Genomic DNA, 17,366 nt, shown 5'->3' on the forward strand with positions numbered 1-17,366 from the left:
TGTTCCTCGGGCTGGGATGCTGCGAAGCCACAGATGGGTTTGCCTGTAGTGTCTTATTTCCAAGGAGCCCAGGCTGGAGGCTGAGTCAGAAGCAGCAGCAGGGTTGTCTCTCTGTTCTGTTCTGTGCTGAGAAGCCACAGCCAAAACACTGGAGATTATGTAGGTTTTGTGTGCTTTCATATAATTGGTACACCACATGGGGCTACAGGTGGGAGATAGGGCCTGTTTGAAAATCATCCCATATGTATTAGTAGCAATTTAATTTAATTTTTTTAATTCAGAGTGAGTATATTCTTGTAACAATAATTATTAACAAATGCCATTTTTAAAGTAGGTGGCAGAAAATACATTCAGAAGTAGTTCAGTTTGCTGCTGAAATTCCTTCATTATTCACTTCTAAATTCACAAATTATTACTAACATTTAAGGGGTACATCTACCTATGTACGTGTATAATGAAGGGCTGTTTTGAAATGCTTTAGTTATGGCACCTAATACTTTGCCAATATGCAAAACTAGAAAAGGAAGAGATTGGAATTGCCTGAAAGTGATTATTTTGGGTCAGACTCCTCAAGCAATCATCATCAGCTGAGCACAACTTTCTGCTCTAAGCATCCTTTTCCACCAGATGTCAGTATTACACAAATGCTGGCATCAAATTCAGCAGTCTTTTCCTTCCACCAACTCACTGTCATTAAAAGTTGTAAAATAACTCTATGAGTCTCTAAAGAGTTAACCTCTTGGGAAAATCTGTGACACAGATTTAACTGTAATTTTTTTCTTTGTATAGAAAATTGCTTATATTTGTACACAGTCTTAAGTTCTGGACCACAAAGAATCAAATTGTCTGCATGTCTGTTCATAAATATCCGTTCTACAGGTCTGGCCCATATACCAGTCCAGGAGACGAATGGATTTTTTCCTCAAGAATTAAACCCAGTTAAAGAGATGAATGCACGAGACAACAAGCTGTCCATGCCATACAGGGAAACTTAGGGAAGAGGAGAAGATTTTCATAAAGTTCAATGACTCCTTCCATGCACATGGCTCTCTATCCTATTTTAATGAAGGAAATACAAAACAGATATATTAATCTGTGTATTTATTGGCAAAATGAAAAAACACCACTTTCCACGCCACTTGTGAAAACACGTGTATGATTCCTGAATAATGTTAACCATTCTTGCACTTTAAACAAGGAAATTTTTCTTCTTTTCTTATATATTTTTTTTCCCAGGAACAACTACTGTTCACAGAACTGCATCATATATCTTGTGGCAGAAACTCACATTGTGACTTTCACCCTTTTTCATTAAATATGTAGTTTGCTGATTCGATTATCAGCTGCTTTGTCCCAGTTGAATCTCCTACCCAGATTTACCAAAATATTCTTTTGTGAGATCAAACAAAATCATACAAAACAATGTAAGAAAGGAAAGCAAAAATGAACCCCAGCTGATAAGTATCACGTAGAACAGATCTACATAGCATCTAAGGTAACATCACACAGCAGGTATATAGGTTTCCCCCCTTCCTGATTTTATCATATTTTTACACTTTGGCTACTGAAGGACAATAGAAGTTGCTTTATGGGGCTCAGATTTTTCTCCTTAGTTGACATCTTCTCCGTAGCCTTCTCAGGGTACCTCGGGTTTAGTTGGTACCTGCCTTTGCTATACTCAGCATATTCCTCAAATTTGGGCAGTCAGAATGAGAATGTGGTAGAAGAAGCGTGATGAATAATTGTGGCAGGGACTTAACTGGGTACAGCCTCACGTTTGCTCAGTCGGCTAACATCAATCCCAGTGTCAGTCAGCTGCTCACAGCTGGAGCAGACCTGACCTGCAGAGAGAACGTGGAAGGCAGGCACAGCAATAGTTTGCCTGGGGGTAGTGATGTGTTGGTGAAGGAACTATTAGGACAAGAGTCGGGGGAAAGCAAACATGAAGCTCCAGCACTCAGGGTAGCCCTCCAGAGACTGTGCAGGAAGGGGAAGAATAGTACCTAGGTTGCTAAAGTATGTCAAAAAAACCTGTTCATGCACATGTTAAATTCTGGGAGAAATCCTATGTACTGTTGTGCTTAACGCCAGTGGTTTGGAGGAGTTGAGAAGAAAAAAAAAAAAAAAGCAAATACAAAGGTACAGAGGCCTTCTATTAGCAGAAATCGAACTAAGGTGAATAAATCCATTTAGAACAACCAAAGCTGCTATTATTTTCATAGACTATCTTATCAACTTCACAAAGAGATTATGGTAGAGTAAATGTCATTTTAAATATGAAAAAATACTTCACCTTATCATTGAATATCTTATTTTTCCCTAAAAGATGTCTCTAACATTAATGTAGCATGGAAGTATATGTTCCACATACACAGCTGCTATAAAAATCTATGAGGATCCATGTTCAGTACAGCAGATGCCAATTAGCTAAAGAGAACTATCATGGTCATAAAGTGACACATTCCCCTGAGTCACTAATGGCAAAGTCAAGATAAACTCAGATCAGGAAAAGACAGAGAAGTCCAACTCCATAGAAATGACCAAATACTCTTTCTGAGAGGGACGGATGTATCCATGCAGCTGCAGGATTAATCGTGCTCAAGGTTGAGAGTCTAGAACCTAAAGTCCAAAAACAACTTATCTCCAGTTTACAAACAGTTGTATTTATAATCTGATATCCAACTTTTTTTTTTTTTTTTTTAACCTATAGAAGAATTTTCCTATGGTTGATTAAGCTTAAAATCCTCTGGCAAGAAACAATGTGAATCTTTAAAAAAATAAAACATAAACAAACTGTACTGTCAGTATCTATGTGGCTGCTGACACCTTCCAGTAGTTTTCTTAATAGATTTCAATTTGTAAAAAGTTGTGCTGTGTCTTCTCAAGTGTATTTAATTCATTCAGATACTCATTAATTGTATTTTTTAACTGGGGTTTCTAAAAGAAACAACTGAATAAAAATTATGGGCTTACAATCCTACAGGATATCAGAATACCACAACAGTCTGCCCAGTCCATATGGTACAATTTCAGATAGCTGATAGTGCTGGTTAATTGTATATTAACAAAAAACAAACAAGAAACAACAAAAATAACAAACAAACACGTTTTATCAGACTATATCTATATTGTGTTCATATAGCTAATACAAATACGTAATCAATTAACTTTAACTATTACTTTGCAAAAATCCTAACATTTTTCACTTGTTTTTCATCAAATGATACAAGCACCAGATTTTTCAGAATTCTGACCCTGAAATTCTGACTTTCTTCATTTTTGTGAGTGAAATGCAACATTGCTATAGAGGGGTCAAGCTTCTGTCCGTGCAGCAGGGTCCATCCTCTTCTGCATCATTCACCAAGCAGCCATAAATGGCACAAGTTCTACCTGACTGTTCCGTGCTGCTGCACATGCAACACATCTGCCATGCCATCATGCTACTCGTGCTGGGAAGGCAAAGCGAGACCACATGGCCACACCACCAGCCACTTGGTCCTACTGTGACAATTAAAGTGAACTTGTAGCTACAGGTTTCTCTCAGCCATCTGTTCCTCTTGAATCCCTCTAAGGAGAAATATGCTTCGGAACTGCTCAAAATTCAGGTTTTCTAGACAGCATTTGGATTTTTTGTCTTGTAGGAAACTCTCACTAGTCCAGGGGTGTCCTGGACTACCAAGCAACCTTTTGGCTTGCTTGGGCAGCATTTAGTGAATACAAAACATCTTGGGTTGCATATCCATATGCTGCTCCGAAAGTAATGTCTCCTATTTATTTCCATGGAAAAGACAACAGCTGCAAAGAGCACAATAACATGAATTGATACAGAAAAGAAAGAAAGAAAGAAAGAAACAAAACACCGTATTTTTCAACATAGTCATCACCATTAGCACTACATTTTTGCCAGCAATGAACAAGAGCCGGCATGCTGTGACCATAACAATCTGCACCAGCGAATGTGACTCACTATCACCACTGCTGAAACACATCACCCACCGCCTCACTGTGCTCACATTCACTGCTGGGTCTCCATAAGCAAGTACTGGTGAATGTCAGTGGGTGCAAATTTTTCCACATGGAGGAATTCAATTATACATCTTTGTTTCATATGCCTTTCCACATCAGACACCATACTGTCAGATTGCCCCTCTGTTGCCATCTGTAACACAGCAACAAGACTTAATGGAATACTGGTGGAAAGGTTCAAGCTCTACTGCTGTACCACCACCACCATCTGATATCCACCACCGCCTCTGATATCATGGGCCAACATCATGAAATAGGAGGCATTACTTCCGGAGCAGCCTTTGAAAAATGTACAACATAATTAATATGTAAGCAACAAAACATTCTAATTTAAAATGATTGTCTTAAAACATTAAGAGAAAAAGAGAGATGAACAAAAACATAAAACCAGTAGGATATGTGACCTTGTTTTTGTGAAAATAACACACCAATTTAGGTTGCCAAATTGCAAGCTGTGCTGGGCCTCATGCGGTCTGTGGATCATGGGTTGGATATGCCTGCAGTAGTCCTTGAGTTGTGTAAGACATATGCATGTAAAAATGTTTTAAGGCAGAGGTCCTGAGCCAGATTATTACTGTACTGCCAGGGCCACTATAAAGGAAAATTCTTGCCTTTCTTCACTTCTCTCTCACTCTTTTTCACTGTCCTCATCCCTGTTACTTTGTTTCCACTTAAAATTATGGTACAAGGAGCAGCATGTCAAGGAGAAAAACAAATAGTGAAAGGAGAACCTAGCCATGAAAGAACCTTAATGAGGTATTCCTGCTCAACATGTTACTTTATGTCTCCTATCATAAAAGTAGGGTCTCCATGATAGGGGTTCAAGATTACCTTCCTGAGAAACTTGTGAAAAGGTAACTGTACATGTAAATAAAACAGAATTAGAAAATTCCAGGAAATGCTTTGCATGTTTTAACTGGGACATGGACTTTCTCAGGATAGTTTGTTCCCCATTGAGTTTCACTCTTAAATTAATGTTCATCTTCAAGAAGAAATTCAATAAGCTCTGAATAAAGCTTTTTAGCAGATACTGGACCAATAGCCTCAGAGAACAGAATATTCTCTATTAACTCTATGAAAGTGATTCATGCATATGTACCCTTTTTTTTCTTGGACAGCCAAGTAAGAAAACCATTTAGATAGATGGTCTGGAAAACAGCTCTTGTCATTATTTTTCTGGTCTATGCAGTATTTCTGGCTTGAACTCAACATGCAGAACCACAGAATATTCATGCAAACTTCTTATTTCTTCAAGTCATCTCTTTTTGTAGCATGACTGGGATTTAGTGGCAAAATTTCAGTTGTTGCTGTGTTATTGCTAATCCCGTGGCAGCTGCTGTAAAAAGAGCTTTAGTTTGACATGGCCCCACCACTTTTAGAGGAGATACAGCCATCCCCAAGCCATTCCTTCCAGACAGGGAAAGTTCAGCAACACCAAAGAAAAGCAGGCAGATCAGAAATAACAATTCAAAGAGGAACCAAGATCTTCCCTGGATCTCACATATATCTGGGCAGACTCAACATGACATGTGGGGAAGACGTCCACAACAGATTGTACTGTTTGGGCAGAACCTTTTTCTCAGAACAGATTTCTCTCTGCAAAATAGAACTCTCCAAGTTCTTGGCTGATGCTCAGTCTACTGGTAGTCAAAAAAGATCCTCTACTAACAAAGTAACCATCATACCAGCAGGCATCACTCACCTGTTGCCATCATTGCTAATAGATGTTTATTGCTGGAATAAGTCTCTGAAGTGTTGGAATCCTCTGTAGATATCTGAAAGAACAAGAAACTATAGTTGAAAACCTCAGCATTCAGAAATGGCTGGAGTTCCTCCTTTGCAAAGAATACAAGTCAGAAAAAAACCTTGTGGCACAGAAAAAGCTGCTAAATATATTGATTGCTGTTCTTCGCAACGGACATCAACCCAAAATGTCAGTGGTGCTGAAAAGGGATATCACCAGGAGACAAAAATGTTGTCTAAATAGTATCTGCAGCATTTGGTGCAACTCAATGGAAATAACATGCTGCTTATATTTAAGAGAGAGTTTTTTAAGCAACATCCTTCCTCTCCTGGGACAAAATGCATTTTAGTCTGCACTTTTATGGCTTAGTTGAATTGAATATGTGTTCTTCAGAAAATCAGCTAAACCATCAGTTGTGGTAATGCAAAAATACACTAGAACTTAACTGTGGAAAGAACTATATAATTTCTGTCAATGAGTACTATGGTAAGTATGGTACAGAGAAGTTCTGCCCTAAAATTTACAATGCCAACTCTAGGTGCATTGCAGCCATGGATCAACAGATAATTTTGATCAGTAGATGAAGTCAAATTATTACCCCTTAAGATCTGTCCAACTAAAGGGATTAATTTATCTACCTTGGCAGTATAAAAAAATCTGAAAAATAACATTTGAAAGCTATTTTTCATTTTGCAGTTTTTGCCATTTCTCTTGTTCTGCTAACAAGAAATTAGCAAATAAATTCAGTGTCTCCTCTTTTCAACTTTACAGACAAACTACATGATAAATTGACCTCAGGAATAAGACTGGTTTTAAAATTTCTCTTTCCATCCACTCCTGCTGCGGACATTCATCCCCACATTTGCAATGCATTTTGCCATTGGCAAAATCATGCTGATTTAGTTTGTTTGGCTGTGCTGAAAACAGAGACATCAATAGGATCCTGCTGGGATATAAAGTATCTTGCACAAAAATAAATAAATAAATAAATAAAAAGAATGGGTACAAATAAGGGCAAACAGGTAGGAAGATCTTGCAACTCAAAGAGGTTTTGTATTTGTTTAGTAACATGCTTTTAGTACTATTGAGCAAAATGAAGAAAAGGAGAAGAGGATCAAGGGCTGGGAACCTATAAACAAGTCTTCATTGAACTACAGCCTTTCCTGCAGCAATAAACAAATAAATACGCAAGTAAAAATCTTGCAACAAATATTTATCTACAACTGATTTTCTTGCTTCTGACAAGCACAACAGTCACAGTTTGACTAAGCACGGCAGTGTCTATAGAAATGAAGACCCACGCAACCTACCTCAATATAAATCAGCTTAGGCTGCCAATAAACACTCTTTTCTGTTTATTGGCAGCCTAAACTGATACATACTAAATATATGCAGAATTCAAAGTGAATCAGTTATGGCTGATGTACTGTGCTTTGAGAAGCTCTGTCGCTCCCTTGGCTTGTGCTGCTGATGGAAAATCACTTGCTATTATGGCATGTGTTCTCATCAACTGCACACAAAAAGATACATAACAGTTAGTCAAATGAGAAGCAAACACATTTTGGATTTATATTATAACTATTTTTCCTTAGCAATATCATGCGAATTGACATATCAATAGATTTGTATTAACAATTTAAATTACATTACATGCACATTAGTAATGTATTGTTATCATTGTTTTAAAGTAATAGCTACTGTAATATTCAGATATCCGTATCTTCAGCACACTTCAAGCTGATACCGACCCAGCTTCTGGCAAACTGTTCCGAATGAGATCAAAGTAACACCAATCTTGTGTAGTTCTTCTCATGACTTACAGGTAAAAATTGCAGCAAGTATGTCCATGCTACCTTGCTTTTCCTAGGCAATGAATTCTGCTGTTAGAAATCTTTTACTCTCTTATACCTAAGATATATCATTTCTGATAGTAAATGTTGTTTAAGACACAGATTTGAAGTAATGTACACACTGGCAGTGATCGTTGAGTTTTAACACAGTACTCATACTACCTGTAATTGAATCTCATGTCATGGGAAAGCTGCTTATTTTATTTTTACCCATGTGTGATCTGTGAGAGATACAGTCCAGAGGAAACTCAGAGTCATGACAGGGGATGAAAATGTTACTCTTTGTTTTAGATTTTCTTTGTCTCTTTTCACTGCAGTAAGAATTTTTTTTTAATCACATATTTGACAGAGACATTATCTATAATTCATATAACACCTCCATCTTATCTTTTCTAATTTTCGTTTTTGTTCTCATACTTTCTGCTAAAGGATTTGTCTCCTGGGCTGTACAAAAAGTACATGTGACCATGAGCATTGTTCCAATAGCAAGGGCAACTGAATGAACAGGACTGCTTCTGCTTCTGTTCTGAATGACTTGGTTAAGTATAGGCAAAGAAAAAACTACACAGTGTGAACAATTAATAAGTACACAAAGTACACAAGTGTGTTTATTACATTTTTGCAAGCACTTTGTTCTACATTTCAAAAACGCCACCATCAAGCTGTTGGCACATTTATGTACAAAACAGATTAATTGTAATGCCTGCTACAAAGCATTCTTTGTGAAAATACAAACTCTAATACCAGAGAAGAGCCAAAAGCATTAACATCATTACATGAGTTTAAAAGACATAGTTTTAAAAATCAGCACAAACGTTTTAAGACACAAAACTGAAACACTACAATATAGAATCCAAAAGAGGTTCCTATTACTTTTTGCAGAACTGTAATACTGGTACTGCACATTATGAGAAAACCGTTGACCCTGTAAGACAGTCTAAGTGTAAAAAAAAGAAAAAAAGAAAAAGAAAAAGAAACAAAGTTGGAAAAAAAGAAAAAAAAAGCAACAGAAATTAAACCAAAACCTCAAATCAAAACCACAACCAAAAATCCCCAAAAAAAGCAAAAGAAAAATAATCAATCAACTAATACTACTTAATGCATTATCATGCCACACAAATAACTATAGTAATACCCTCTACTTACTACAAGAATTGTTAAAAATTACTGATGATGCATGACTAGTAATAGTACAAAGAAGAGTTTTACTCAAGAAGTTTTATTAGAAATGCACTTACACTGAGAGAGAATTCACAATGGTCCAATAAGTGCACAAACTACCTAAGTTTTTAACACTGACAAAAATGTCTTGTCAGGCTACATCACTTTAAAAGACACTTTACAGCATTCTTGTAGCATTAGAAATAGGCAAAAAAGAAATTTAATTAAAAAAAAAACACTAAATTTGGTCTGATAATACTGATTTAGTTTAAGTTGCGTTTTTTTTGTTTGGTTGGTTGGTTGGTTTTGTTTTTGATACAGGAAATTCTTTCAAATTAAGATGACTTATCTTTCTGATAAAATTTTCCTATCAAAATAAATGTTCAAATATATTACTACACTTTCAAATAATAAGCTCTGTAGTGGTCTTTCACCTAACTTTAACATAATACAGGTAAACCAATATGCGTAGGAAAGCTAGAAGCCAAGCTACAACATTTATGGAAGTCTCCTTTAATATATCTTGTACAGTTCAGACAGGTGCAATCCGTTTAAATTTTTAAAGCAGGTAAAAAGACTTCTGATTCCTACGATCACTGTATTTTTGATATATTACTTTCATAAATGTAGCTAAGCAGTAATTTCTCACATCATCACATGAACAACTCCAATTTAGCATAACCATCATTGAATTAAAGAGAGATCATTCTGTAAAAAACTATGGATAACTATATCACTTAAGTAACAATTGTCTATATACCATAACTCTTTAACAGGTAACCGTGGTATTGAACTCCTTCAAAAGGCAAGTGTCCATGCATTGTTAGCACCACGGTCGGCATGCTCACAATACAAACAGGAATTATCACCCATGGAACTTGGAACAAGAGAATATTCTTTAAAAACATCAATAATAATACAATGTTAACAAAGATAAGAAGCACTTTTTTCTTTTTTTTTCTTTTTTCTTTTTTCTTTTTTTTTTCCCCCTTTTTTTTTTTTTTTTTTTTTTTTACCCACTATTACAAATTTAGAAATTGCACCTTTGATCGTTTAAAACGTTCTCAGGACTTTCATTCAAATTGATGAAGGTCCGTCTGGCAAGATTTCCAAATATAAAGGAAAGTCATCAGTGTTTTCTTTATATATTGTACATCATGTACAATGGTCCCTTTGAAGTATACCTGTAGTTAAAGTAGTTATTGAACTCAAAACTAAAAAGTATAAAAAGCTACCTTTTTTTCAAAAACATATAAGAAACAATGCAAAAGGTGTTATGCATAACACATACAAAGTGATTAAAAAAATCAAACACATATTTGTATTTGACAATAGTTTAGTATCCTTCATCTAGCGGAACTAATTAGCTTAAAAGGATTCAGGAAAGGCTATTTAGGAGCTCTGTGGTAGAGAAGATCACACAAAGAAAGAACTAATTTAGAAACCAAGTGCTAGACAACCAAGAATTGCACGTGGGTGATATGTAAGTCACCCAAACTATCTTTTGTGAGAAGCACTTTCAATTGTTTTTGAAATGGTTGGATGGCCTTTAGTTAAACGACAAAGCATTCACGTGTTAGAAAGTAAGACAAGGTTTCTTCTATGTGTAAGCATTGAGCCGCTCTTTAGAGCGAGTAGAATGAATGTCATGAAGCTCTTGCTCCTCCTTTGACTTAATATCCTCATATTTTTGCATTCTGCAGGCATCTTTCACATAGGCCCAGTTGGCAGACAAGACCATGAGATAATGGACCTGTAAGAGAAGTAACATGGAGTTAAGCACCAACAGACCTAGTCAGATTCACGTTCAAACTTTAGAAATTACGGGACTGAGTTTGCTGTTGATTGTGTTACTCTCAAACACTTACTGGCCATCATTTAGTACAGAGGAAAAAGAAATCAAAGTAAATTAATCCAAAAGCTGGCACCATGAGTAGTATCCAGGTCTGGGACTACTAGATCAAATGAGAGATGATGATGTCAAATTTCCATAATCTCCATTCAGATGAATTAAATGCTTTCCCCGTCTCCCTCCCTCCCCCCTCCCCCCCCCCCCCCCCCCCCCCCAGTAAAATTCTTGACAAAACTCAAAGAATGTGACTGGAAGTCCTAATCATTTTGCCATCTCAGACAATTATATTTCAGTTGAAAAATATAATCTGAACCTCTCAAAAATAATATTTGACCAGGTAGACAGATGAGAATCCTACGAGCGGAGGGTATCTGAGCAGTGTTCTTACAACTTCCTGACATTTTAAATCCATAAACCAGAAAACCTAGCAGCTGAAGATTAAGTGATGAAAACCATGAAGACCCTGATTTCTTGGCACAAAATATTTGGTAACATTCCGCTATGATACTAGAGTCTTGCATTTTCACTTGGCCTTTTACTTGGCTTTTCAAAAGCACACACACACACACAAAAAGACAAACTACTGTTAATATACATTGTGCACAGTTGGGCATTCATTAAAATCCAATTTTTCTCCCTTCTCTCTCTAAAAAAGTTACAGAACCAAACTTCTGGTTTAGCTGTTGAAATCTCTTCCATGTCACACCCACTGTAAGTAGGATGACTTTCCTGGAAGTAACTACTTTAGCGTCTATAAAGGAAAAAATCTCAAGTAAATATTCATGCTACATAATTACATATTAGTTAGAGAATCCACCACCTTTATTGTTGGTTTTTTTTTTTTTGGTTTTTTTTTTTTTTTTAATTTCACACCAAGTTCCCAGATAACATTGTCACAGGGAGGAGGTCATCTTTAAGTGGCTGTCTAATTGCATTTCACACTTCCCTGACCCGAATAGCCTGAAGCCAGTGGGGCCCTGTCAAGGCTTATTCAAATTGAAATAGGGCAGCTTCCTCAGTTTGCCTCGGGACGTTTCAATTACAGGCATATGCAAGATAGTGCAGGGTCTTTCCGTAGTCTATGAAACATTCCTGCTTAATTTTCCTCCGAAGATGAAAGTATGTTTTGACCTTTCAGATCTGTAGAATTTGGAACGGTTTTTTGTTTTGTTTTGTTTTGTTTCCTTTTGGGACATTTCATGATCTCAGGAGGGTAAAAGTCTGAAGAACTTGCACCTAACATCCTTGAAAAAAAAACCAAGTTCTATTTGGCTACAGGAACTAGCACGCTTACAATATTTCCCCGCCTCTTGTTTGACATTTTCCTTATCTGTAAAATCAAGTTTTCCCTGCCATGTAATCCTGAAAGTGCATGAGTTTTTCTATGCTCCAACACTGATTTATATACTCTTTTTGAACCCCAAAGAGCGTTTCCCTTTGGAGACTAAACAGGTAGCTAATTAATAATAAATAAATAAATAAAATCAACATCCATGCACAAACCCGAGACCAAAAGATTAAAGTAAATGCTATGGGAAAAATATGACTTGTGACCACATGGTTTTGCAAATTCTAACAATTTTTTGTTTGTTTTTGCAATAAATGCCTACATTTCTCTACTATATATATATTTTTAATCCAGATTAATGAAAAGTAATTTGCTAACAGATGGTCCTGATATGTATAAGCAAACTGCTTTCTCTGGAAAATTTCAAAACACTTTGACAACTTTAAAGAGTTTACATATATCAAATAATGTCGGTCTTGCAAGTGTATCTCCAGAAGTGATAAAGTGAAGCATAGCAATGGAATGATTAAAATACCATTTAAAAGAGGTGATTTTACCATTTCTATTGTTCAACAATCTCGTGGATAAAATAGAGTTATTACTGAATGGTAAAAAATACAAAATGTTTACTACTTCAGTCAGATGGACTACTCTATTTTAAAGTAAATATCTAATAAATGTTTTCAACTTGCAATGAATTCATAAGCTTTCTCCTTTGTAAAGGACTAATATTTTGATCTCATTTTTCTGTTAAGAAGTATTAAATTTCACAAACGTAGAGTTTTGCTACTATTATGGATTTGTACAAAGACACTAGACTAACTTCATCAACTTAACATTGCTCTGATTCTTTGTGCAATAGCACATATGTGGAAGGATGTTGATTCTCCAGTGACTTAAATTACCTCTATACAATGTTTTCAGTACCCTAGCCCACTATCAACACCTACTGATTTGGAGCACGGGATCTTTCTTCTTACCCGATGAGGCATTTAGACAGAAAGTACATTTTTACCTCCTTGTTGTGGTTTAGCAGCTAAATATCAAACAGCTGCTCACTCACACCCACCACGATGGTTGGGAAGAGAATTGGAGGAAAAAAAAAAAAAAAAAAAAACTCATGTGTTTAGATAAAGACAATTTAATAAAGGAATATATTTTATTCCTTTAATTAATAAAGGAAATTAAATAAAGGAAAGAAAAAGCCAAACAAAACAAAAAACCAAACCAAAACAAAAAAACTCCAGAACTGTCCAGTCAGTCCCCAAATAGTGGAATCCCCCAGGCCAGCTCCTCCAGTTTTATTGTTTTGCATGACACCATATGGGGTCAACTGATTCTGCCTCATCACTGTTCCTTGCGTATCTCCAGTTCCTCACTGGCAGGCCAGTATGAGAAGCTGAGGTGTCCTTGACTTAGTACAACTACTGCTCTGCAACAACTACATCAGCGTGTCGTCAACATTTTTCTCATCCAAAATCCAAAACACAAAACCATATCGTTACATTAAAAAAATGTGTATTTTTTGTTTATCTTCCCTTTGTTGGCAGGGTGTCATATAAGACATGGCATGAAAGATCAAAAGAAAACCCTAATGCAACAACAGGAATCACAAACATGATTCTAAGGAGAGCAAGCAAACAAAGTATGGCTGTGGAATTCATTGACAAAATATTAGTTGCAATAGCAAAGCAAACACCATCACTAAAAATTCCCTGAGGGAATGCATCAGTACCAAGTAACGGTCATTCTTCATTCTCTATACCAATTTTTATAAAGGTTAGAGTAGAGTACACATCAGTACAGGGAATACAGTACAGAATCCCCACTCTAGAAATATCTTGATGTTTGGACAGACACAGCAGGCAAAAGGCAAAAGAGCAGGGCACTATCTCACACTCTCATTGGCAAAAATGGAAAGTAATCTTCATTATAAAGCAGTAAAAATATGTTCTAAAAGCGGAACTAAGATATTCACATATATGCACAGAACAGACAAATAGACGTAGCTCCTAAAATAACAGGCATGGATCGTAAACGGATATTATAAGTATATATAAGCAGTAGTCTTGAATTACAGAATTATATTATACCAATAGGAACACAAATTGAAAAAGTAACACTCAAAATATTAGTGATTCAAATCAAATAATAAAATAAAATAAATAAAGAGTGTTGGGCAGCTTACCATAGCAATGACTGCTGCTCCTGCTCCAGCAAGTGCCACAATGAACAAGTGGAATGTCATGTTTAGCTGCAAGGAGGGACAAAGAAAGGGATTTTTATGGATTTAATACTAAATGGAAACTGAACAAAATGCCTGAATAATGCAGAACAAAAGATGGCCCTCCTGGTACTCCTATTCTACAAAACTGGTGATTACTAATACTTTTTATCAAAAGACTGAATCACAACATGGCATTGTTGATATAATATTCATATCAAGGACTAAATAAATAAATAAAAATAAATAAATATTTAAAAATAAACAGAGCTCTAAAAAATAGTTTATGTTTACAGTTATGGTACTATCTAACTAGCTTTTCAAAACTTTGGTTTCTCTAGTGGCAGAGAGAAAAATTTGTTTCCCTTTGCTAGCTGTAGCTTTTTATATGCTGATTTATTTTCCTTCAAATTTTGCCAATAAATTGTGTTCACAGTGATATAATGTAAACAAAGTTATTTAAGTAATCCCAGTTAACTGTCTTCCCCACTCCACCCCAAACTAAATGATTACATCTGTTTTTCAGATCAGTGATCTGGTTTACACTCACTGTACTGACTGACTGCACAGCAAGGGTTGCATTTTCTTAGATGCTTTTTGATATAAGCAAAGGGTGATTGTGTAACTGCATTCTAGGAAGATTTATGCAAACAGAGTAAGACCCTTTGAAACATCTAGTGAAGCACCCTCTGACTTCAGAATGATCAAGATTTTATCCTCTCTTACTGTTTTGGATAGAAATTATTTTGTTTGCCCTGTCTTCTACCCTTATCATTTAAAAACAGAATCAAAAATCTCAGCTATACTGCAATAGGTGGTCTTTGCCTAAGAAAAAAAATAAAAGGAGGTACATTTATCCCAGTGCGCTACAAAATTTGGTCTAATCCATGTGAAAATGTTATTCTCCTGTCAAAACAACAACTGAGATCTTCAAACAGTAATTCTATATATAGTCTTCATTGTGCAGCAAGGTGCAATAGCTTTCAAAAACGCATGCACCTTGCTTATTTCTTAACAAAAACAAAATACAAGTATGTTTAGAAAAATAATGTCCGGAGAAGCTGCAGTGGCAAAATGCAGTACATGGTAAAAGAGCAGGAAAAGTACTTAATCACTGTATTTTCCACTTTCCACACCACTTTATCACTCCAGCTAGAATCAGAACATAAAGAGTAAGAAGAAAAAACACACACATCAGTTACTTCCAACTATACCATATGTCATGGATTTGACAAAATATCATCATATTTACTCACCTCATTCGAGTCACACATCTTGATGAAACTTTCTGATGTGGTACAAACCTTCTTTTCCTCTCCAATTGTTACAATACCTAAAGCAGAAAAAGTATTCACACTGCTTAGTTATAAGAGTACACACTACATAGCAGTCTACTTCATGTGAGGCAGGAAAGCTAAGAAATACCAATTTTTGCCATATAGAAATGCCATGGAAATCTAGTTAACAACAAAATCATTTTTTCCTAATTTCAGTCATCAAAAAAACAAACACCTCATCTACTTAGTAAAAATTCAATTTGGAAACATGTGGGTAATGATTTTTTGGCCATTTAAAAATAACAATAAATTCTTCATTCTACATTTTAATCAGTACAATAATTGAAACATTAGGAAGTAATTTGTAACCAGTGTGTACACATATCATACGGGATATCCATGAATATTCTCTACCCTAGTGTTGAGAACTGTGCTTTCTATTGTATCCAGATGTGTTGATCTGGTACAAAGCTTCTTCTGGAAGTTATAACCAAGTATTACTCAAACATATATTTGATTGTAATAATAGCTTCTATCAGCAAGAATAACCAGAATTTATACTGCTTGCTTCAGCTAACGTTGAAGTACTAAATCAAAGACTACCTTGAAGAAAATCACTATAACTCATTTATCATGAAAAACAGTAGTGTTCTTTCCTATCATAAATAAATAGTTTTAAAATGGAATTTATAGGAAACAGATATATTCACAGAATATACATTTTACATGCTAGTGCAGTATGCACATTTTAAATAAAAATAAGAATAAACAATAAGGATGAACAAAATAAATATGAGCAAAACAAAAGCTAAGAGAAAGAAGAATGAATACTTTGATGAGATCTGTACAGATAACGGTCTTTTCAACTCGCCTATCATGCTGGGGGGGGGAATAAACAATTTTTTTTAAAAAAGATCACCCCTGAAAACAATAAGGTGAAGTATTTTGTTTCAGGTTAAGTTAAAAATTCAACATAAATCAAACCCTGTCACTCCTACACAATGCAGTATTTTTTCTATCTTAAGGCAGCAATTAAAAACATACCACATGTTTATATTTGGCTAAGGAGACAAAGGAATGAGGCTCACAGAAGTGTCCAAGAAGAGTAACATTACCCACAGTTCTGTGGGCTGAGAAACCACGGAGGCCAGAATATCTAGTCTCAAATCAGTCTTATGAAAGAAAGGAATCAATATCAAATCCAAGAATACTCAGGCTTTTATAAAATTCCAAACCACTTTATGTCCAAATTCTCCATCCTTCAAAAAACAAATATATTTCCACATTTTTTAAACTCCACAGCTCACCCTGTAGCCCCACATTCTTTCTCCAGAAGCCTCTTAGAAAGTTCCTATTTGTATTGCTCTTCATCTTCACCAGGCCTAGAAATGCAGCAAATCTCTGATAAACTGCCTTGACTTGTAGGTAATACCATAGAAATAGGTATTTTGGAGACATTGATTGGAAACATTCAGACACTTGGAAACAAAGCAACATGACATTTCTTGTTGTGAAATCTTGCTGTATTTAGTGCCCTTCACTCACATACCATACTGGCGAAGATCCAAGCAGAGATTAGTTCCATCCACTAAGGTGGCATTTCGGCAAATGGTCCACAGATTGAAGTACATGTAAACAGGCAGAGAAGTGAAGGCTGTAACGCCAAGCCAAGCCAACATAAAGATGTATGTCAGCATAATAAACTGTAGTAAAAGAGGGAAAAACAAGTAAGTCAGAATTTAACTGATACCCCAAATGCAAGAAAAAGAATCACTGAATAATGAGAAGAGAGAGAGAAGGAGAGAAGGAGAGAAGGAGAGAAGGAGAGAAGGAGAGAAGGAGAGAAGGAGAGAAGGAGAGAAGGAGAGAAGGAGAGAAGGAGAGAAGGAGAGAAGGAGAGAAGGAGAGAAGGAGAGAAGGAGAGAAGGAGAGAAGGAGAGAAGG

The 17,366-nt window shown here is 35.9% G+C and overlaps 1 protein-coding gene across 3 annotated transcripts in view; it reads right to left on the reverse strand.

Annotated features, from left to right (window-relative positions):
- Window positions 1-8,202: 8,202 nt before the first annotated feature.
- Window positions 8,203-17,366, reverse strand: part of GPM6A (glycoprotein M6A) — a 100,880-nt gene continuing 91,716 nt past the window's right edge. For all 3 annotated transcript variants that reach the window (NM_001012579.2, XM_046940116.1, XM_046940117.1), the window contains 4 exons: window positions 16,972-17,125; window positions 15,402-15,478; window positions 14,110-14,175; window positions 8,203-10,534 (listed from right to left, as the gene is read on the reverse strand). In NM_001012579.2, the coding sequence (NP_001012597.1) occupies window positions 10,382-10,534; window positions 14,110-14,175; window positions 15,402-15,478; window positions 16,972-17,125 (450 nt within the window). In that variant the 3' untranslated portion in view covers window positions 8,203-10,381. The remainder of the gene's footprint in view (window positions 10,535-14,109; window positions 14,176-15,401; window positions 15,479-16,971; window positions 17,126-17,366) is intronic.

Source organism: Gallus gallus, chromosome 4 (genome assembly GCF_016699485.2).
Source record: "Gallus gallus isolate bGalGal1 chromosome 4, bGalGal1.mat.broiler.GRCg7b, whole genome shotgun sequence".
Classification (NCBI taxonomy): domain Eukaryota; kingdom Metazoa; phylum Chordata; class Aves; order Galliformes; family Phasianidae; genus Gallus; species Gallus gallus.